The 23,177-nt window shown below is 46.9% G+C and overlaps 1 protein-coding gene across 3 annotated transcripts; it reads right to left on the reverse strand.

The window, feature by feature from the left end:
- Positions 1-754: 754 nt before the first annotated feature.
- CNR2 (cannabinoid receptor 2) lies at positions 755-23,080 on the reverse strand. Of its 3 annotated transcripts, none has more exons than XM_034754364.1 (2): positions 22,862-23,080; positions 755-3,611 (listed from the first exon to the last, which is right to left on the reverse strand). In XM_034754364.1, the coding sequence occupies exon 2, from the start codon at positions 3,540-3,542 to the stop codon at positions 2,475-2,477; it is 1,068 nt and encodes a 355-aa protein (XP_034610255.1). In that variant the 5' UTR covers positions 3,543-3,611; positions 22,862-23,080; the 3' UTR covers positions 755-2,474. The 3 variants fall into 3 exon arrangements, 2 of the variants coding, with proteins under 2 accessions (XP_034610255.1, XP_034610254.1); XM_034754363.1 differs by lacking the exon at positions 22,862-23,080 and adding an exon at positions 8,852-8,980; XR_004643628.1 differs by lacking the exon at positions 755-3,611 and adding an exon at positions 8,987-9,046.
- Between the last annotated feature and the right edge of the window lie 97 nt (positions 23,081-23,177).

Below are 23,177 nucleotides of genomic sequence, written 5' to 3' on the forward strand. Positions count from 1 at the left end.
GGCTGCTACTCTGAAACCTATAACTACTTAGTTACTCTAGGGCAGGAGTGGGCAAACTACGGCCCGGGGGCCGCATCCAGCCCTCCAGATGTTTTAATCCGGCCCTCTAGCTCCCACCAGGCAGCGGGATCCAGGGCTTGCCCCACTCCGGCACTCCAGCTGGGGAGCGGGATCGTGGATTTGCCCCACTCCACATGGCTCCCGGAAGCAGTAGCATGTCCCCCCTCCGGCTCCTACATGTAGGGGCAGCCAGGGGGCTCCGCACACTGCCCCTGCCCCAAGTGCTGCCCCCGCAGCTCCCATTGGCTTGGAACTGTGTCCAATGGGAGCTGCAGGGGTGGTGCCTGTGGACAGGGCAACATGCAGAATCGCCTGGCCATGCCTCCACGTAGGAGCCAGAGTGGGGACATGCTGCTGCTTCTGGGAGCTGCAAAAAGTGAGCACCACCTGGAGCATGCACCCCAACCCCGTCCCGCACCCCAACCCCCTTCCCCAGCCCTGATCCCCCCTCCCGCCTTCCAAATCCCTCCGTCACAGCCCGGAGTAAACTTCTGCACCCCCAACCCCCCACCCCCACCCCAGAGCCCGCACCCCCAGCCAGAGTCCTCTCCCCTCCCCTCCCCCCTTCACACCCCAACCCTCTGCCCCAGCCCAGAACCCCCTCCCACACCCTTAACTCCTCATGTCTGGCCCCACCCCAGAGCCCACACCCCAAGCCAGCACCCTCATCCCCTCCCGCACCCCAACCCTCAATTTCGTGAGCATTCATGGCCCGCCATGCAATTCCCATACCCGGATGTGGCCCTCGGGCCAAAAAGTTTGCCCACCCCTGCTCTAGGGTTTCTAAGCCACAGAGAAAATATTCTTTATTCTTACTCTGTATAGAGTTTAACTATTAAAATAAATAAGACATTTAATGATGTGCTAACAGATTTATCATGACAGTTTGCTAGCTAAATACAATATAGTGGTTTATAGTATGTAGCACAAAAGGCATATTTACATATACTACTGCAGGTAAGTTTTCGTGCCACCGGCATGATTGAGGTCAATTATTAACAGCCCGAGTGTGCTTTGTTAAGTTTCAAATGTTGTTCTCTCGTGTTTGTCAGGAGTTGGGAGACCGACGTTATAATCATATTACTATGCTGAATCCAAGGGGGCAAATTCAGCACTGGTGGAAAGTAGGTGCAAGTCTTTATGACATGCCCTTGGCCACATGTACTGACTGGGGCTTGTGTTATTTTGTCTGTGTCCAGTTGACATGTTCTGCAAAAGATACTTATGGAATGTCTTATTTCCTAGGCACAAATATCCAGCACTTGCCTGCCTAGAGTATAAAACATCTTCAGCACATATTGCATTTCTGGACAAAACAATACAGCACCTTCTTAAAACTGCTCCTCAATAATTCCAGCCAAAGGGCTTAATTCTTCGTTAGTGTAGTCTCAGTAAAGTTGGTGAAATTACACTAGGGATAAATGTGCCTCCTTAGTTGGATGAGAAGTAAACCACATTCATACATTTCCTTTGGAGCCATACTTGGCTGTAAATGTTCCTGGAATCAAACTCCTAAACACTGAGGTTCTCAGACTGCCCAGTTCCTCAAAGCTATTTAGGCACTAATTGATTTCAGTGGAAGTCAGGAGCCTAAATACCTTTGAGTATCTGGGCATAAGACCCACTGAGGGCTCCATCCTGCAAGGTGCTCAACTTCCACTGAGTTTAATGGGAGTGTGGGGCTCTCACCACCACTGCAGTGTGCTCGATGCCTTAGCATATTGAACCACAATTGCATATAAAATGTTGCAGTCCCAGCAGCAGAGTGGCCACAGACCAGCCTTGTGCTACAGCCACGTGGGTCAAAGCACATTTTACTTGGACCAGAACTTCATTTTAGAGTAGGGAGGAAAGAGGTCATTGACTGCAAGATAAGTGAGTCAAGATCACTGTTTGACACATTTGTGGACTTAGTCTGGTAAACCGGGAGGGTTGCCCTAAAATAGTGGGGACTGCTTCTGTTGTTTATCCATCCATCCATGGTGTTTGTAGAGCACCCATCACTGTAGTATCTATGAAAGCCTGCTATGCTATCATTGTAGTATTCGTATGGTAGAGTTGGTCCAGTCTTCCTTTGCTTGGGTGTATCTGCTCTTCAGAGGGTAGGGACCAGCAGCCCAGATATTTAAAGGTACTTAGGCAGCTAATTCCCTTGGAAATTAATGGGAATTAGGTGCCTAAATACCATTACAAATCCGGGCTCAGGTCTTTTACTCACTAAGTAAAGTCCCAGGCACAAGGAGGGTGTGATCTGCAAATGTTTCATGATACCATTACAGCCAAATGGCTTCATATCCCCAGCAAGGCATTCAGTCACGAATCCTCCCAGGAGCTACAAAGAAAAGCAGCTTTCGATTTTCTTTCTTTTCAAAGAAACAATCCAAAATCTGTCAGACATTTCCCCCCGTCAAAGCTCAGCCTTTCAGCAGATTCATGTCTGTGTTGCACGCAATGTCGTCACAGATGGTTTCTATTGGTGAGGATTTCTGAGTGCTCTCTGCTTCGGGGGAGCTCTCTGAGATGCTCACCTTCTTCCTGAACCGCGAGCTAGTGTTCCTCAAAGAGGAGCGCAGCTCCCTGCTTCGCAGGGCGTAGACAATGGGATTCACCATGGAGTTCACCAGGCAGAGGGTGCTGCAGAAGGCGAACACCTTTCTGATGTGATCATTCAGGCTGACGAAGAGGCTGTACGTCATGAGAGCCAGCACTGGGGACCAGCACGTCATGACAATGGCCAGGACCATCACTAATGTTTTGGCGAGCATGACGTCCATCCTCATCTTTGCATTCCGCTGCCCAGCCTGGGTTTGGCGTTTCTCCATGTACACTGTGTGCTTATGAGCCTTCCAAAGCACCCGGACGTAGGAGTACACTATACACAGCAGCAGAATCATTACCAGGCAGATCCAGCTGGACAGATACTTGCTATCAACAAAGGGAAACAGCTCAGAGCAGGGTGAGTTTACCTTGCAGCAGTTCCACCCCATTAGAGGCAGGAAGGCAGTGATCATGGTAGCGATCCACATCACAGCCATGGCCACCACAGCCCTTTTCCTCGTCACGATGGCCTTGTATTCCGATGGCTGATAGATACAGACATAGCGGTCAAATGCCATCAGCAGCAAGCTGCCCAAGGACGCCGTGAAGGACGTGTTGACCCCTCCAAGCTTCAGCAAGAAGATCTCTTTAGAGGAGTCAGTTCTGTTGAAGACATGGAAATCAAGAAAGCTGCAGACAAATACAATGCTGGCCAGGACATCTGCTAGGGCCAAGCTGCTGATCAAGAGGTAGGAAGGCTTTTTTCTGATCTTAGGGGAAGCAAATATCAGATACAACACCAAAGAGTTTTCCAAAACGCACAGAATCCCCACAATGGAGCACAGCACAGCTATGCCTGTTTTCTGAGTGAGGCTGTTAAGGACCATGTAACATTTCAGGTCCATGGTATTCATGCTGCAGTTGGACACCTGACATCTCTCCATTGTGATTATCCAGGACCAAAAAGCTTTCCAAAGACCAGGGGCTTCCTTGGTGAGCCTTCAGAGGGTGCTCTGAAAAAAAGATGTAGAGGGGAAAAACTTATATTTGTACCCAGCACAAAGAACAACACACACAGCTAAAGGGACATGAAACAGTCAGAGAATGGGAATGGCTGAGCCATTACAAACATTGAATCTATCTCCCCTTGTAAGTATTCTCACACTTCTTATCAAACTGTCTGTACTGGGCTAGCTTGATTATCACTTCAAAAGTTTTTTTTTTCTCTTAATTAATTGGCCTCTCAGAGTTGGTAAGACAACTCCCACCTGTTTATGCTCTCTGTATGTGTGTATATATATCTCCTCAATATATGTTCCATTCTATATGCATCCGAAGAAGTGGGCTGTAGTCCAAGAAAGCTTATGCTCTAATAAATTTGTTAGTCTCTAAGGTGCCACAAGTACTCCTGTTCTTCTTTTTGCGGATACAGACTAACACTGCTGCTACTCTGAAACCAGTCAGAGAATATCCCCTGTCCCCAACCCCCTTTGCAAAGGATTTGAGACCGTACAAAGGAGAAAAGAGACCAGCGAGAAATATTTCTATGTTCTCTGTCCAAAGAGTTGTGTAACTCTGGGTGGGACTGGATGGCCGAGGGTAGTGGCAGTGGGACAGACATAGGGGATGGCATATCTCAACTGTCAGTTCAAATCCTGCTGCTCTTACTAAGGTGAGTAGTTCCACTGACTTTATTTGGGATGACCCATGAAATTAGAATGAGCCAGATTTGGTCCCAAGTCACTAGAGATCGAGAGCTATGGCTCCCTGATGGTCTCGATGTGAAAAGAGTAGGTGATTTCAGTCAGCTCTTGCCACTAATATCCTTGCTTTTAGCCTCAGCAGAAATGCCCTGGATTCCGTTGTAGTCACCACGAGGGGGCAGTAATTACAAAGCTTCCTATTTGACAGGTCACGGGACATATTATACTGTAGGCCAGTGGTTCTCAACCTTTCCAGACCACTGTACCCCTGAAGCCTGAGCCCTGCTGCCCAGGGCTGAAGCATGTAGTTTAGCTTCGTGGGGTCCCCTGTGGCATGGGGCCCCAGGCAGTTTCCCTGCTTGCCACCCCCTAACGCCAGCACTGCACTTGCAACCCCCCCAAATCCATCCTGCAACCCCCCTGAGGTCGCAACTCCCAGGTTGAGACACTCTGATCTAGATGGGTTGACATACCCCCTGGAAGACCTTTGGGTACCCCCAGGGGTACATGTAGTCCTGGTTAAGAACCACTGCTGTAGGCTATATGGTGTGAAATACAGAGGATTGCCAGTTCCAAGCCTTCAAAACTCATGAGTCAGGACTCCAACAAATCATGAGATTTGTAAAAATAAGTTTGCAGTTCTTTTGATTTGCCTTCTGGTTTTTGAGCCTTTAGGGTTGCACTCAGGTCACGTTTTGAAGCTTTTCTGTACAGTCACGAGGGCTGAACAATTACTTAAAAAAAATACAACAGCTGATATTGTCATGTAATAGCATGACTCCAGGAACTGGGTTTTATAAAAAACATCAACCATTGTGAGTCTTATATTGCTTCATCACCCTAATATCTGAGTACTTCCCAAGTATCTAAAACTAGAAATCATTGCTCTTTCTTACTTCCCAGGTTGTAGGAAAAATAGCAGAGTTGATGAATGGGTTATTTTGTGTGTTAGTTGTGTAGTGTGAACGAGTGTGGGTGAAGAATTTATTGAGAGACAGGTAAATCAAAGCCATGAGTCTTGCATTTAGGGCCTGATCCAAAGCCATTGAAGTAATGACTTTCTATTGACTTCAGTGGGTTTTGGATCAGGTCCCTTGGTTCTGGAAGTGGTTAGATCTGTGGTCACTCTTCTCTCTTGTCACAGTGAGTTCCACAGTCTAGATACAGATCCTGTGAAAGTTCAGTCTCATGTGCTCGCAAGATTAACTTCTATCACCACTGGAATGCAGACACTGCAGGGGTGGAATGTTGCAGCTATTTACCAGCCCCACACAGCAGTTTAGGACAGGTAGGGAAGAATAAATTATCTAAGGGCACGTCTTCACTGGCAACTGCCGCGGCAGCGCTTTAACGTGGCTTGCATAGTCACTGCATAGCACTGGGAGAGAGCTCTCCCAGTTCCCCCCAAAAAACCACCTCCACGAGGGGACTAGCTACCTACCAGCGCTGGTGCACTGTCTACACTGACACTTGCAGTGCTTGCGGGGCGGGGGGGGGGGGGGAAGTGTTTTTTCACACCCCTGAGAGAGAAAGTTGCAGCACTGTAAAGTGCCAGTGTAGACAAGGCCTAAGTGAAACTGGAAGGGGAATTTCGGGGGATAGATTGTACACGGATATAGGGCTCGATTCATAAAGAATTAAAGGAAGGTAATTTAATTAATGCAGATCAATATGGAAAACAGATCCAGTAAAATTAACCTGATATTTTTGGATGAGATTACAAGTTTGCATATGCATCCGAAGAAGTGGGCTGTAGTCCACGAAAGCTTATGCTCTAATAAATTTGTTAGTCTCTAAGGTGCCACAAGTACTCCTGTTCTTCTTTTTGCGGATACAGACTAACACGGCTACCACTCTGAAACCTGTCATAAAATTAACATGGCACACATCACATGGATTAAAAAGTGGCTAATTTATTGGTCTCAAATGTCATTGTAACTGGGTATGTTTCCAGTGGAGTCCCACCGGGATCTGTTCTTGGCTCTACGCTATTCATTTTTATCAGCAACCTGGAAGAAAACAAACTCATCACTGATCAAGTTTGCAGATAACACAAAACGTGCGGGAATGGTAGATAAATGAAGAGGACAGGTTACTGAATTAGAGCAAACTGGATCACTTGGTCCACTGGGTGCAAGCAAGCAATGTGTGATTTAATACCGTTAAATGTAAATGTATAGGTCCAGGAACAAAGAATGCAAGCCCTACTTATACAATGGGACTCTATTTTGAGAAGCAGTGACTCTGAAAAGATGTGGGGGTCATGATGGATAATCCACTGAATATGAGCCCCCAGTGTGATGCTGTGGCCAAAAGAGCTAATGCGATCTTCGGATGCATAAACAGGAGAATCTCAAGTAGGAGTGGAGAGTTATTTTACTTCTGTATTTGGTACTGGTGCGACTGCTGCTGGAATACTGTGTCCAGATCTGGTGCCCTCAATTCAAGAAGGATGTTGATGAATTGGAGAGGGTTCAGAGAAGAGCCACAAGAATGATTAAAGGAGTAGAAAACCTGCTTTACAGTAATAGACTCAAGGAGCTCAATCTATTTAGCTTAACAAAAAGATTAAGGGGTGACCTGATCATAGTCTATAAGTACTTACACAGGGAATTAATAATGGTCTTTTCAATCTAGCAGAGAATGGTCTAACACAATCCAATGGCTGGAAGTCAAAGCTAGACTCATTCAAACTTGGAAATAAGGAGTACATTTTTGACAGTCACGGTAAATAACCATTGGAACTATTTAACAACGGTTGTGGCGGATTCTCCATCACGGCCAATTTTTAAATTAAGATTGGATTTTGTTTTAGAAAAGGGGTTCTGGTAATCATTTCGGGGACATTCTCTGGCCTGGGTTATCCAGGAGATCAGACTAGATGATCACAGTGGTCCCTTCTGGCCTTGGAATCTATGAACAATGACCTGAATTGGAATGTGGTTATACCCCAAGAGCACACAGCAACTTTTCACAAGTTCTCTGAGATCTTTAATAACAGCAAGTGATTAGGACCCGGGATTTACGTTTCTTCCTAAACTAGCCCATTTTCAACATTCCTGCCGGAAGATTAGAAAGTGCCATTCCAGTTCCTGGGACTCAATCCAGCTATTTTGGGAAAACAAGGCACAGATTGAAATATTTAATCTTCATTAAGGACATTTCCATGATGATGATTATTAATACCTAGCTCTTATAGATTCATAGATTCTAGGACTGGAAGGGACCTCGAGAGGTCATCGAGTCCAGTCCCCTGCCCTCATGGCAGGACCAAATACTGTCTAGACTCTAGACCATCCCTGATAGACATTTATCTAACCTACTCTTAAATATCTCCAGAGATGGAGATTCCACAACCTTCCTAGGCAATTTATTCCAGTGTTTAACCACCCTGACAGTTAGGAACTTTTCCTAATGTCCAATCTAAACCTCCCTTGCTCCAGTTTAAGCCCATTGCTTCTTGTTCTATCCTTAGAGGCTAAGATGAACAAGTTTTCTCCCTCTTCCTTATGACACCCTTTTAGATACCTGAAAACTGCTATCATGTCCCCTCTCAGTCTTCTCTTTTCCACACTAAACAAACCCAATTCTTTCAGCCTTCCTTCATAGGCCATGTTCTCAAGACCTTTAATCATTCTTGTTGCTCTTCTCTGGACCCTCTCCAATTTCTCTACATCTTTCTTGAAATGTGGTGCCCAGAACTGGACACAATACTCCAGTTGAGGCCTAACCAGAGCAGAGTAGAGCGGAAGAATGACTTCTCGTGTCTTGCTCACAACACACCTGTTAATGCATCCCAGAATCATGTTTGCTTTTTTTGCAACAGCATCACACTATTAACTCATATTTAGCTTGTGGTCCACTATAACCCCCGGATCCCTTTCTGCCATATTCCTTCCTAGACAGTCTCCTCACATTCTGTATGTGTGAAACTACTTGTTCCTTCCTAAGTGGAGCACTTTGCATTTGTCTTTGTTAAACTTCATCCTGTTTAACTCAGACCATTTCTCCAATTTGTCCAGATCATTTTGAATTATGACCCTGTCCTCCAAAGCAGGTGCAATCCCTCCCAGTTTGGTATCATCCGCAAACTTAATAAGCGTACTTTCTATGCCAATATCTAAGTCGTTGATGAAGATATTGAACAGAGCCGGTCCCAAAACAGACCCCCGCGGTACCCCACTCGTTATGCCTTTCCAGCAGGATTGGGAACCATTAATAACAACTCTCTGAGTACGGTTATCCAGCCAGTTATGCACCCACCTTATAGTAGCCCCATCTAAATTGTATTTGCCTAGTTTATTGATAAGAATATCATGCGAGACCGTATCAAATGCCTTACTAAAGTCTAGGTATACCACATCCACAGCTTCACCCTTATCCACAAGGCTCGTTATCCTATCAAAGAAAGCTATCAGATTGGTTTGACATGATTTGTTCTTTACAAATCCATGCTGGCTATTCCCTATCACCTTACTACCTTCCAAGTGTTTGCCCACGCTCCCTCCTATTTCCGACCCATCTCCCAGGTCTCCATGTTCCCCATTTACCTGTGAGCTTTGCTCGCCTGTCCCCGTCGAACCTAGTTTAAAGTCCTCCTCACTAGGTTAGCCAGTCTGTGTCCAAATAGGGTCTTTCCCCGCCTCGAAAGGTGAACGCCATCTCTGCCTAGCAGTCCTTCCTCGAATAGCATCCCGTGGTCGGGATCCTGTATCTAGCACTTTTCATCAGTAGATCTCAGCGTGCTTATGAAAGAGAGACAGTTTATTTTATCTATTATGGTTTTGTAAATCTCAGCCATACTGAAATTGTATTTCTTTCCCTTCAATCCCTCGTGCTGAAGATGAATTATAGATGCTTCAGATTTTCTGTTCAGTTGATTTCATCCTTGGCCATTAGAATGCCACAGAAATTAAAGCCCTTAAACACATTTTAACATCTAACCCAGGCAAGTATATTCATCACAAAAAGAGAAAGAACCATAACTTTCCAAAGCCGGATGCAGTACCACACAATGGCCCCAATTCCAAAATGTGATCAGCACAGGCAGATAGTGAATCTCTAGTGATTCCCGAACCCCTGGGGATCGGTTACTGCACAGGATTGAGGCCCAATGAATCTCAACAGCAGCACTTCTGAGTAGGATAGGGTTTAGGACAGTGTTTATTGAGAGATTTAACTGAGCCTTCCGGTTCCAGAGCAGGTTTTTTCTGAGATCAGCAAACACTCGCAGGAAGCTAAGGGGCTGGAATGTCCTCATCACCTCTAGCAGCAGATATTTTGATTCTGTCCCTGATCTTACAGGTATGGGGGAAGCTCAGTAGGCCACAGCCCATGCTGGACCTTGGTTTGGGAATCCAGGACTTTGGTCTGCAGAGTTATCAATCCAGCTTTTCACACCAACACTGAATGCACTCTTTGAAAACCAGTTCAGGAGTGTGGGGAAGGGAGTTTGCCAAGTGTGCACGCATGTGTGTGTGTGTGTGTGTATGTGTGTGAGTCGAGAGACAGACAGCACTCCAAGGATGAAAGTCTCTTGTGTGTGGCAGACAAAGTTACAAGGGGACTGCCAACGCTCCTCCTTTGTTGGGTGGAGGTATTTCCTAGAAACAAAGTCATATCTGAAACCTGCGGATCCCCAGTCCCTCCCACTCCCAGAATCCATGGAGAGCCTTTGAGGAGTTCTTTCCCTCTTCTGAAGCAAACAGCTGGATTTCTCACCAGCCCCCCATCATTGGGGGTTAATTATCCTGTTTCCTCCAGCGTGAGGAGGAGGTGGGAAAAGGAGTTTATGGAGAGATTTGAAGGAAGCAGCTGAGGATACTTGACAGACAGAGCGAGGGAGATGGTTCCAGTTCTCGGGGCAGCGTGAATGAAGGTGGGAAGCTGAGGGTGGAAGAGGAAGGGAAGAGGGTTGGGAGGAAGGGAGGGAGCTAGGGGGTGTCACAGTCACAGGACTCGCTGCACCTCTCTCCCCCTTTGGTCCCTCTGAGTGCATCTCCTGAGGTATTCAACCTGGTGCCTGTACCTATTTCAGGGACAGGGGTGGTGTTTGTCCACCAAGCTCAATTCCTGTGCCCATACCAGTGCTGTATCACCATCACGCCAGGCAGCGTGGGTATACATCCCCATGCCACTGCACTGGGCAGGGCGTGCGTGTCATTTTGGCTTTCTCTCGATCTGTCTATTTCTAGGGACAAGCAACTGAGTTCTTGCTGTCTCGAGAAGTGCTATTGCCTGGGTTGCAGGTGCTTAATGCCACTGCTGCTCGGGGCGGAACTCCATGATTCTTCCACTCTTAAACCCAGCCCGGGGACACAGCACCCTGTGGCTCAACTGTTCTTACGCTGCAGATCTGAGTACAGACCCCTGCAGTTCTTCCCTTCAGGAGCCTGTGACCCGTGGTGTCCAGGGACCACAAAGCCTGCTTAAAATCACAGTATGATTTCTTTAGCAGCCGGAATAAAGCAGTAGAAAATAAATCGCATTTTAAAACAACAGGCAGGCTACACTAGAGTCCTGCTATCCCCTGATGATGACCTAGGCAGGCCTAGCTTCTGCAGACACCCCTGGCGGGCTCTGGTTTCTCCCTCTCAGAGACTGTCCCTCTATAAACCCTCTCTATGGTTCTTTGTTCTCCTGCATTCTTGGGCCTTTTGACTGGAGGTTGACTGGAGACAAAGACAGAATCAAAGCTAATAGTTCAGGCCTTGTCCCATAACAAACAGTGTTTGCTGAGAGGTGGCTGTCCTCCCACCTGTCTTTACAGACATACATCTAGCCAGTTAAACCACGACAGTCCTACAGAAAACATCCCAATAACCAGGCCAACATATGGGATCAAACGATTACAGGGCAGCTCCCTGGGGAGAAGGGGGAAAGGAGAGCTGAGATGCAGTGGGGACAACGGCAATATAGGTCAATGGTAATGCATGGATTTACTGTGGTAAGAGACAGGAAGCCAGTTCAGCTGACACCACCCTCGCAGCGAGCCGCTCTTTCACCATGTAGTTGACACATTAGGAACCTGTGGGCAGAAAGCAGTTTGATGTCAATATCAAACAGGCTGTAAAATCTATTTCCTGGGGAGACCTCAGAACCCCTGGAGCTGGCTGCGGGTAGCTGAGAGAGAATTTTAAATTTCTGCCTGGTGCTGCAGGGAGCATTTTAAAGGGCCGTGCTAGAGACAGGACCATTTGAAAATGTCTCTGGATGAATGTTGTAGACAGGTAAATCTGCTGGGCATGCATCTATTAGGGACAAAGAGGCTACAATGCAGGGGAGGAGCGAAGCACCAAACCCACAGGAGGCCTCTCATATCTCCAGTTGCAAAAGGGACACGGGAACTAGAGATGGGCCTGCTCCCCAGCTGTGGTTAATCAGGGTAGCTCCATTGAGATTAATGGGATGATGCCCAGTTACAGGATCTGGCCCCCCAAACCTAAATCTGGGCAGCCTTGAACTTTGGGAGAGATTGAAATCAGATGTTTTCCGGTGCTGCACTTCTATGATTCTTCATAATGGGCCACACCAAAATGCTGGACCATGTCTGAACTTTATTAACCAGCCCAAAAGATGGCTAATGTTTCTAGCACAAGATGCATGCTCTCAGAAACAGGAAACATGAGCAAATCCACTTCTTCATTTGAGACTTGAGGTCTTAGGGACTTCCCTTTCTTCTTTCTGGTGGCTTGTTTCTGAGAGAGAGAAAGAGAGAGAGTAAAATCTCTTCACACTTTCAAACAGCCGCTTCTGTCACTTGGTGATCTGTTATCTCCATCTTAGCTCAGTGATCACATCTCCAGGAAGACAATCAAGAGAAATACTCATAGACTTTAAGGTCAGAAATGACCATTGTGATCATCTAGTCTACAAAGCCACTGTCCTGGCTGGCTGTGACCAAATCCTCTGAGAGGAAGAAAAACTGTTAACTGCCATGAAAAGAGCATTCTCCAGCCTGCTTGAGGGATTGTCCAACAGCAGCTGGAAGGGGTTTAGGAGACGGGCAGTTCCGAGGTTTGTCAGAGGGAGATGGAGCCTTTTGCCTCAAGGTCACCACATCCAATCCATGTTGGTAGTGACCAAAAGCTGTTATCTATTGTGCATAGGCATAGACCATCAGATCCGTGCGTCTGTCAGTCTAAGTACAGCGAGTTGGTGGGTTTCACTCCAGATCCTTGTGGACAGGCCTCCAGATGGCAATAATCACCGTCACTATAGCACCCTGATGGCTGCAGCCCTGAACCCCAGCGCCTCGGACATCCTGAATCCCAACCCTGAACACTGGAGTTTCAGCTGTTAGCAGAAAATGTTTTCAAGTTGAAAGCACCGGCTGCATCTTTCTCACGCTAGGTTAAAAATCCCCAGGCCCTAAACACCTGCAATATTCTTTGAAAAGAGGAACTGTCCAAAGAAATTAAGCCACAGATGAGACAAGCAGCCATTGCAACAACTAGCAAAATACCACAGACACAAACAGGGCTGATGGTGGGGGAAAATGAGGGGGGTGGGGGAATGCTGCACAGAGTGAGAGGATCTCAGCAGCATTTGCTGTGTATTGATGAACTGCTGGAGGTTTCAGGTATTTGTGCCTGACGACCATGCGGTCTCCCTCAATGACCTTTTCGGTTAGATGACTACAGCAGCCGTAGGTAGCAAACAGGGACAGGATGGAAAGCAATGGAAAAGGTTTCAAAGACCTTTCCGCACAAAGACTTCAGCATTGACGGGTGATTTGCAGTTTCCATCCTCAGATGAATTCCCCTTGTTTCTTTCACCCCTGTCTCCCCTGTCACACTAAATGCTGCAATTGCTTTGGTTGCAGGACACACCGTGCTATTAGGTGTCGGCCATCCAATTCAGTGTTATATTGGGCCTGATCCAATGTCTATTAAAAGAACAATCTGTTGACTTCAAGGGATATTGAATAAGGCCCACGGCATACAGCTGCCAAGTGCAGAGGTGCAGAAGGGGTTTAGGAGATGGGCGGTTCCGAGGTTTGTCAGAGGGAGATGGCTGAGGAGAGTAACCCAAGTGATTAGGGGGCTGGATAGACCAAAGTATAAAGAAAGAGTAAAACAGCCAGATAGGAATATGTTGGCTAAACGAAGAGCGCGGAAGGAGGGACAACCGGATGGTCAGATGCACAAGAAGATAATACAGTAGACAGAGATTTGTTCAAGAGGCGTAATCAATGTCTGTGAGTATCTGAAGCCCGTAAATACCATGGGGCCAATAGAGGGCTCCTGACACAGCAGAACCACCATGTTCCTGCTGGCTGGGAGGGCAGCAGGCTGTGGAAAGCGTATGCCACCCTGGACGGAGCCCAGCTTTGTGGGACCTCCTTGCACATCCCTGCCTGGTGGAGGGCCGGTCAGGCCGTGTGGGGCCCAGGCATGGTTAGAGGGTCCTTGCCATTCTGGGCTCTCCATGAGAACAACGGGAGTTTTGCCTGAGAAAGGACTAAGGGTGAAATTCGCTCTGAGAGGAGGCCCAGCACAAGGCCTATGCAACAGTCCAGGAGGGCTTATATGGGACTCAAGTGGTTCCTAGGGCCATCTCTACAGGGAGGCGGATTTCATCCTGCATGGAACCTGAGTCAGGAACTCAGGATTTGGCTCCAAATATTCACAGAAGCAGAACAGGAAGAATAAAGCCTGTGACGTTTTGGGATTAGCTAAAGTTACAACGCAGAGATGGACCCAGAACAAAGCCCCCAGATCCGAACACCCTCCATAGCCTGGGGAAGTTGGGCCCAGGTCTGAACGCCGTGTTTCAGGACTGTCCCTGCTATAAAATAACCCCAAGAAGCTAGTAACAAATAGAGGCGGTGAGCTGGAGTTAAAGGAGAACAGTAGCTTTAATAAAGGCTGAATGGCCTGATGTAAAACAGATAAGTGCTGATCCTCCCTACCAGAGGTTCCTACAACTGAGGGCCATTACTTCCCTGCCTCAGCGCATGACCAGAGAGATTTACCCTACAAACACTGGGGCTTGATCCTTGATCCCGCATTGAGATCAATGGCAAAACTCCCAAAGAGGTCCAAGACAGCAGGCTTGGGTGCCAAGTTAGCCTGAACATATCACCCTTGGAGCTTTGAGCTGCATTAGATTTCCCCAGCTCCCACACAGAACTAGAAAGGAACGTGTTCCTGAAAAACAGGTAAAGGAAATAGTTATATCACCCGGGCCCAGTAAAATTCTGGGGAAAGCATCGGTACCGCTGAGCACTGTGATGAGAGACAGACCGATGCAGGTGAAAGGGAAGGGCCTGACCCCGCAAAGTTTTATGCACTATGCACGTGTTCAGCTTTAAGCACGTCAACAGGAATGTTCCCGTGCATCAAGTTAAGTAAGTGGGTAAGTCTCTGAAGGAACAGGGGCTGGAGTGTTATCTTCAAATTTTCTGAATACAGAAGTCAACCCTTATCACAAATCAGCCCCTGCAGGACATTTTGCACAATCATCAGAACGGGGTCATGTAGTTCATTCCACAAGACGAACGTGTCCCCTCTTATTGGCTGCAAAAGGCATCTGCAGGGGCAGGTGGTTTTGAAGGAAATCAGACTTTGCCACTTGAAAAAGCTGAACTGAGACCCTTTCAAAAACAGCAAGATAATCGCTCAGCATTTTTCTTTGCATCCCAGGTTTGTGTGAGCACAGTCGCTGCTGAAACAGTGCCACAGGTCCTGGGCAGGTCGCCTGGAAGGTGCACAGACACCACAAGTGTTCAATGGGGCGTGAAAAGGCGCAGGGACACTGTGGGAAGGAGAATAGGGAATAGGCTAGGGGTGGCCAAACTGCGGCTCGTAAGACGCAACATGCGGCTATTTTACAGTTAAAGTGCGGCTCACAGAGCCCCCCACTTCCCCTCCATTCTTCGCTTACCAGACCGGGAGTAGGGGGGAGCTCGAGGCTTCCACCCTGCGGCGGGGTGATGGGGCGAGGGGCTTCTGCCAGAGACGACTGGTGCTGCTGAGAGTTGGGGGGCACAATTTAAAGGTTTGATTCCCCCAACTGCTTGAGTCACACACTCCCTCTTTCCCTCAATGGCCCTTCCTGCAGCTCCCTGGTGTTAGCTCGGACCGGAGAAGCAGTGGCAAACAGCTGGGAGCTGCAGGGAAGGGGCGCTCCGCAAGGAGAGGAAACAGCAAAAGCAGCAGCTCTCCCTGCAGCTCCCAGCTGTTTGCTTCTGCCCCTCCCCAGGGCTGCAGCTCCCAGCTGGCCGGCTCCAGCAGCTGCCATGCAGGGAGGGGGCCCGGTGGCACCATGTGACCAAAGAGGGCCTTTAAACTCTGGCAAAAACTGGGGGGACAGATGATGCCACACATCACCTCTGGCTTCTCCCCAGCAGGGAGGGATTCTTAGGGCTCCAGCCCCAGGGGGTGCACCTGCCGGGTCTCAGGACATCAGCCGGAGCAGGGCGGAAGCCCTGAGCCCCAGCAGGTGCCTCCCATGCAGCTGAAGCTCCGGCAGGTGCGCCCTGGCTCTGGAACTTCTGAAGATTGTTGTATATGGCTTGCAGGGTCGGTAAGTTTGGCCACCCCAGGAATAGGCAAAGGGAAATGACTTGGCAGATCCTGGGGGAAGGGGTCAATAACAGAGGAGATGTAATTACATTAATTATTATTATTACCTATATAGAGTTTTTCACCCGTGGATCTCAAAGCACTTTACACAGGTGGAAAAATTCAGACGTTAGATGGGGAAACTGAGGCCAGGCAATGGCAGAGCTGGGACTAGAACCTAGGTAGGAAAAGCTGTGCTGGGTGTTACAGGTAAGAGTAAGAAATTTCAGTCTGATATGGAAAGCAGTTGGCGGCCTACGATAAAAGGAAAAGGCAATCCATACGCAAGGAAGGAGCCAGTCAGCGAGTGTGGGTGATTTTTCCCCGCTAGAAGTTTCTGTTTGAGAAATCATTTTTTCCCCATTAATATCTCTGTGGCTGGCTCCTTTAAGTAATCACTTAATCATCTGTGTAGGAGGAGTCTCACGCAACTCACATCCTCTTAGGGAGACCCTCTCAGCCTCCAATGCAGCTATAACTATCAATGCCTTCATATTGTTTGGCAACACTGATTCCTCTGGCACCTCGAATCCACACAAGCTAAGGTATGGTTGGATCCCAGAGCCTTGCATTGGAGTAAGAACTGTGATTCTTCTGCTCTTAATGACGCTGCTTATGGCAGGGATATTGGGTATAAGGCAATTTGAGAGGTGGCTGCCTACATCTCCGGAGATTAGTCACCAGACCAACTCCCAATATATGTTCTGGTGACCAATAAAATCTGTTTAACGGGTTCACTTCTGCCCCCACTGAAATCAGTGGGAGTTTTGCCACTTGACATCAGTGGCAACAAGGTTAGGTCCAATATTTATATTTGGGAAACGCCCTCCGGCCTACAGAATTGGTGGTATCTTTAACATTCCACCTTGAGGTTTCCCAGAAGCTACTCACTTGAGTGAAGTGACACATATTCACTAGGTAAGAACACACTTATGTCTAGAGATGGGCTCAAATCAAAAGCCTTGATTTGAACACCTTCGAAATGTCCTGGGCGCAAGCCAAACCCTGAGCTGAATTTCACAGCCAGGCCTAGTCACTCGGGTCCCAAGAACTCTTGGACTTTTGGTAGAAAAACTGGATCTCAATTTTGCAGCAAGCATTCCATTGTGCCAAGGATTTTATGCTCTAATTGCCCCCTTCTTGTTTACTGCAGCTGTTCTTGGAAACATTATACAGTACGTGCAGCAGAGAAACATTAACTACTGCATGCCGATATTGAACTGACAACCTGCTCCTCTCTAGAGAGAGAGAAGTCATGCTGCTAGATAAATTGGGGCATGTCTGAGAGCTCGGTGGAGGCAGCAAGATTAGCAGCAACCTCCTAACTCCTCTTGTTCCATTCGGGTTTCTAGGCAAGGAACGGCTTCTTCCCACAAATAAAGCACAGCTTTGATTATCCAAACCTCTGCGGTCAAAGCCCACATTATCCAAACCGAGGTTACCTCCTTTGACATCTATGCATTACACTGAAAATTCCCTTCCTTATGGAAATGTGGGTGATCCGAACATTTTCAGTGCTCCTCCCACATCATCCAGAGAATGGAAGTCGTGTTGCGTATCAGAAAAGCAAAATTAAGGCCCCAGGACCTTTTGATGGACTCGCAATACAGGCACCAGTCTCCAAATGTTTCTAAATCAACTAAAAAATGACTTCTAATAGGATGACAGTTTCATTGCTTATTTCGTGAGGCGCCTACAGAACAATGGGAGCTTCCTGGAAAAGAACTTGCAATCAGATTTTTATTAACAAGACGAAAGATGGTCTTGCGGTTGACGAATGGGTTATCTTACTCGCTCTATGAGTTTGGGCAAGTCATTTGCTGTACTCTTGCCTGTGACTCATTTTCCTTTTTGGTAGAACGGAGATATCACCACCGAAATCACAGAGCGGCAGTGAGACTAACATGCTCTGAGATATTCAGTGTTACAGCACTAGAAGGGCGAAGTGCTGTTATAAAATGTTTAATTTGGTTAAGTGCCAAACTGCAGCATGTTTTTAGTGTGTGTGTGGGGGGGGATCTGTCTAATGCAGTCCAGCACACACTGATCTTCCCATCAATGTTGTTGAGACATGATCTCTGTGCTGTGGGTGCTGGGAAGAAGGTAGTTGATATACAGAAGAGGAGCTGATGGAGGCAGCCTACGGCAGGGTGTTGAATTACCTAGTTAGCTATCTCCTTGCTTTTTACATTTGAAGCTTGTGGGACAAGCTGCCTAAAGCCACCCTTCTTCTCTGCTGAAGTCATCTGGAGTTTTCCCATTGACTTCAGACCCTGAGTGCCAGATTTACAGAAAAGCTCAGGTCCCATTTAGGCACCTAAATAAGTGCCCAGATAGGCAGAAGAGTTCAGCACATTGGGTGCTGAGTATTTGAAAATCTGTCCCTAAACTAACAAAGGTTTTTTTGCATGAGGATATAGCTTTAACTTGTGCAATCAGAAAATACACCCATGTTTGGACAGTGCCTACCACTATGGGGCTGGGCCTCTAAGCCATGCGATAGAAGTAATAAACTTCTTATCACCACCACCACCTCACTGCCCTTAGCATGACTGGGAGGGAGCTTAAGGATGAACAGTTATTTGAATAATTTCTCCTAGGTATAAAACAAAATCTCTCTAGTCCCCACCTGCCAACATCAGACATGCAGATCTTATCTCACCTCTGTTGTGCAGCATGAGGAAGATCTCACTTCTCAGTTTTGACTGAATTCCCCCTGATCCTCATCCCCTCTCCCAAGTCAGTGAGAGAAAGGGCTGCGTCTTGCTCCAAGCCTAGATCGGTTTAATTTTGTGTATTTACTCCAGGACTCCAAAATCAGAGAGAACATACTAGGACCAGATTCCCCTCCTGCACCCGCCGGTCCATCTTTCTTAGCAACTGGGCTGTTTGACGTTGTTTGGACATACTCATACCTAGAGTGTGTCCTTCCTCTTGCTGTCTGACTGTCTAGTGGCACCAACAGCAGAGAATGAGGAAGCATCAGCTTCCAGGGCACAAGAGTAGAAACATCAGGGGCAATAGCACAAGTAGAATGCCCCCAAATGGTCCCCTATCCTGCGGTATGAAAAACAACCAGTTCATAGGCACACGCTGGCTGAGGGTTGTCTGCCCTGCAGTGGGAGATGTGATTGCAGCACATGTAGACATACCCAAACTAGTTTGAATCGAGATAGTGCGAGTACCAGCAGCAGTGAAGTTGCAGCAACATGGACGTCAGCAAGGGCTAGCTACCTGAATAAGTACCCAGCGTCCCGGCTTGTATAGCCCAGGCTGCTGCTACTTCGCTGCCATTGGTACTCACCCTATCTAGATTCAAACTAGTTTGGGTATGTCTACATTGCTGCCCATACTCAGACACGTTTACATGTGCTGCAATCACACCTCCAACTGCAGTGCACACATGCCCTAAGTGACAAGTCTCTCTCTGTTACTCAGCGCTAGTTTTGATAGCTGGGATTGTCATAAAGTCCCACCCTATCACAGTAAAAATGAAGGGCCCAATTCTGCTGCCTTTACTCCCGTTGAACAATATCTTACTTCTCAGGTAATCCCCTTGAAACCAATGGGATTTTTTGTGGAATAAAGCGCGACTCCAGACGGGTAAAGGGCTCGGAATCTCGCCCCACTTTCAAAGGAGAGCAGAAAGGTGCTGCCTGCATAAATGACCGTGCCTCTGCTGAGCCAGCAAAAAACGAACAAAAAACCCCACGGGCAGGGGTAAAACAAGGGACTGCAGGCACAAGTGCCTGTTTGCAAGCACAGCTCCCCAGCGCGCAGACACAAATCAAGGGGTTTGAAGGCACTGGGGGTATTCTTGCTTTTTGAGGCATCCATGGTACCACGGGCTTGTCCATTCTCGGAGTCAAATCCAGAGGTGACCTCTAGGGACGAATAAATTACATGCAGATAAAACATAACTCCCGGGCCAAGAGGGCAGGAGAGTGGGTAGCAGGAAAAGCTCCCAAGAGACAGGTGCAGGTAGGTGTAAGAAGAAGCAAAGACAATTTAAACTAACTAAAGGGGACTCCTCAAGTGCACACTGCACTTCTCAATCTGCCAATCCATTAGAACAGGCGCAGCTGGGCTAATGCCAGTTGGGGCTGTCAATCAGGATGATTTTCCTCCGATCCAAGTATGGTACGTCCTGGATGTCACAGCTCTTATTAAACAGCCTGACTGTTACCCAGACACCCTGCAAAGCAGCAGCATTCTTCTTGGGAAGGGAGATGATACGAAGAGCCATATTCCTGCCTTCTCTCAGCCCCTGGGCAGCCTTAGTTAAGGGTCCGGTCCTGCTCTGGCAAAGGTCAATGGGAGTTTTGCCACCAACTGCAACAGGAGCAGGATCACACCAGGGTATGTCTACACTACCCGCCGGATCAGCGGGTAGCGATCCATCTATCGGGGATCGATTTATCGCGTGTAGTGTAGACACAATAAATCGATCCCCGATCGCTCTCCCGTCGACTGCTGAACTCCAGCTCGGCGAGAGGTGGAAGCAAAGTCGACGGGGGAGCCGCGGCCGTCAATCCCACGCCGCGAGGATGCGAAGTAAGTAATTTTAATTCGATCTAAGATGCATCGACTTCAGCTACGCTATTCTCATAGCTGAAGTTGCGTATCTTAGATCAATCCCCCACTAGTGTAGACCAGGTCTGGTCTCTTTCTACAGAAATTATTTACTGAAGCTTCTGCTGTGTTTCTTCTATACTTAAATTTAAGAGGTATCCTCCAGCATTAGTGTTACTAATAGGTCCCAGCAGCTGGGTCCCATTGTACTGGGCGCTGTACATACCCCAAGTACATATCTGAAGAGCTTACATTCTAATAGACAAGGCAGGCAGGAGGTACTATTATCCCCATTTTACAGCTGCGAACCTGAGGCACGAGGAGATCAAGTGACTTGTACAAGGTCCCACAGAACCTGGGAGTGCTAGGAATTGACATGGGGTCCTTAGAGTCCCAGCTTTGTGCTTTCATCCCAACATTAACCTTCCTCTCTGAAACAGAAAACACTTCCCAACAGTGAGACCCATTTGCCTGTGGATTATCCTTCCAAATGGAGATGCTGGGAGCCCCCATCTCTTGGGACCTTGAAAACTAGACAGGAGAAAGCAACAGACAATATTCTATGGCAGTTCCGAAGCCAGAGCGAGGAAAAGAATTTCCACCCACTTGTACAAATAGCTTGCTTACTAGTAACAGGAAAAGTATATGACAGTTTCATGGGTTTATGGCTCAGTATTACAGACTGTGAAGACTGCTAGCATATGGCAAAGAGACCTTCATATTTGTAAGTTTGATTCTGATCCCACTTACGCCAGTGGGTGATTCCACGGACTTTGGTGGAGATATAATATAAAGGAGAATATGGCCCTTTTTGTTTCAGTGCATTGCTATGATTAATTTCAGCTATCAAACTTATGCTGCATTGCTCAGAGTAGCATAGTTTTCTGTTCTCACTTGAAATAGTTTTTCTGCTTATTGAGACACTATGCAATTCATATTAATAAATCAATATCTATCACATTAATTAGAGTAATGTTACATTAATGCTGCTGTGATCAATGTTCAGAAAGCATCTTGAAGATGCCATATTCTTCATTCGGAAATGTTAGCATAAGCCTTTTTCAGAGCTTTGAGATGTTTAATAAAGTAACACGCTTTTTAATGCTCAACAGCTAATAAAAACAATTAAAAGAGTTTGTGTAATACATAATCATCACCACCAACGCACTAACTCTTCTCCCTCTGGCTGATTTAAATATTAAAACACCTTTGGCTTTGTATATATTTTAATTTTCATATGATTTATAGTTTCCATCTAGGAAACGTTTTGGCATTTTTCTGGATATTAGCTAATCATCCGGGCTTGTCTAAATGATCCTCTCAAAGACAGGCCTGTTGTTTCTGAAGTCTTTGATGTTAAGAAAATGGCAGAAATTCAGTATTGAACGGTATTTAAAAAAACAATTCTCTCATGCGAAATACACCTCTACCCCGATATAACATGACCCGATATAACACGAATTTGGATATAACGCGGTAAAGCAGCGCTCCGGAGGGGCGGGGCTGTGCGCTCCGGTGGATCAAAGCAAGTTAAATATAACTCAGTTTCACCTATAACGCGGTAAGATTTTTTGGCTCCTGAGGACAGCGTTATATCGGGTGTATGTGTAGGTGTAAGAACAGCATTGCAAATGGAAATACCGTGATAAAGCGTTGCAAAGTGATGCTTCTGTTATTACACAACAATCTACACATACTGAAGTATACTAAGCCTTAGCCTTTGTGTAGTACTTTTTAACTTCCGAGAGCTATACAAACATATACCATACTCAGTGCTTCTAACTGGATAGGTGACATTTGGCAACAACTCTGAGATTTCTAAAGTAATTCTTCATAAGACGAGAGGAAAACAAGCCAGTGTAAATTCTGCAGTTTGAAGATCTACCTTTAATGCTCTCATTAAGAAAGCATTCCATATAAGCATCAGTTCTCCCACCCCAAGTGTTACTTTGCATTGCAGTGTGTCTTAAATAATACAGGAAAAGGAGCCCATCAAACAATCTAAGGTGAATTCTGCCCCCTCCCCAAATGATAATGCACCTCTTTGAACCCTCAGCAAAATTCTGCCAGACCTTGTGTGTGTATCAACACCGCTGAACTTTAAGGCAGGGGTTCTCAAACTGGAGGTCGGAACTCCTCAGAGGGTCGCAAGGTTATTACATGGGGGGTCACGAGCTGTCAGCCTCCACCTCCAAACCCCGCTTTGCCTCCAGCATTTATAATGGTGTTAAATATATTTTGAAGTGTTTTTCATTTATTAGGGAGGTCACACTCAGGGGCTTGCTATGTGAAAGGGGTCACCAGTACAAAAGTTTGAGAACCACTGCTTTAAGGCGTGGCATGCTTTATTGTGGGAAGGAGAAAAAAAAAGAACCTTGCATGAAAGATATAACTTCGGGTTAGTGAATGAAATCTACTCACCTGTTTTTGCTTGGGTGTCAAGGCGGGAGATATTTTAGGGACTTCCCATCCTTCCAACTGTCAGTGTATCTTGTACAGCTGTGCACTGTTGACTGCTGCTTTCTCCCCTATTCTGACTCCAACTCTGGTTCTGCTTATTATTCTCCTGGGTAGAAGTTTGTGTTAGTCCCTTCCCCAATCTCTCACTCTTTTTCATGTTCTCTTGGTGGAAAATATGTAATAAGTTTTTCCTTCCCTCCCCACTTCCTCTCTGGGTTTTGTGCTCTGCCCTTCTGGTCATTAGAAGAACTGTAGTGACAGATGTTTAAAACCTGTC

The sequence above is a fragment of the Trachemys scripta genome, chromosome 20 (assembly GCF_013100865.1).
Source record: "Trachemys scripta elegans isolate TJP31775 chromosome 20, CAS_Tse_1.0, whole genome shotgun sequence".
Lineage (NCBI taxonomy): Eukaryota > Metazoa > Chordata > Testudines > Emydidae > Trachemys > Trachemys scripta.

Bases quoted from the DNA above. Each gene is read 5' to 3' on its own strand.
- CNR2 (XM_034754364.1), bottom strand. From the start codon at position 3,542: ATGGAGAGATGTCAGGTGTCCAACTGCAGCATGAATACCATGGACCTG.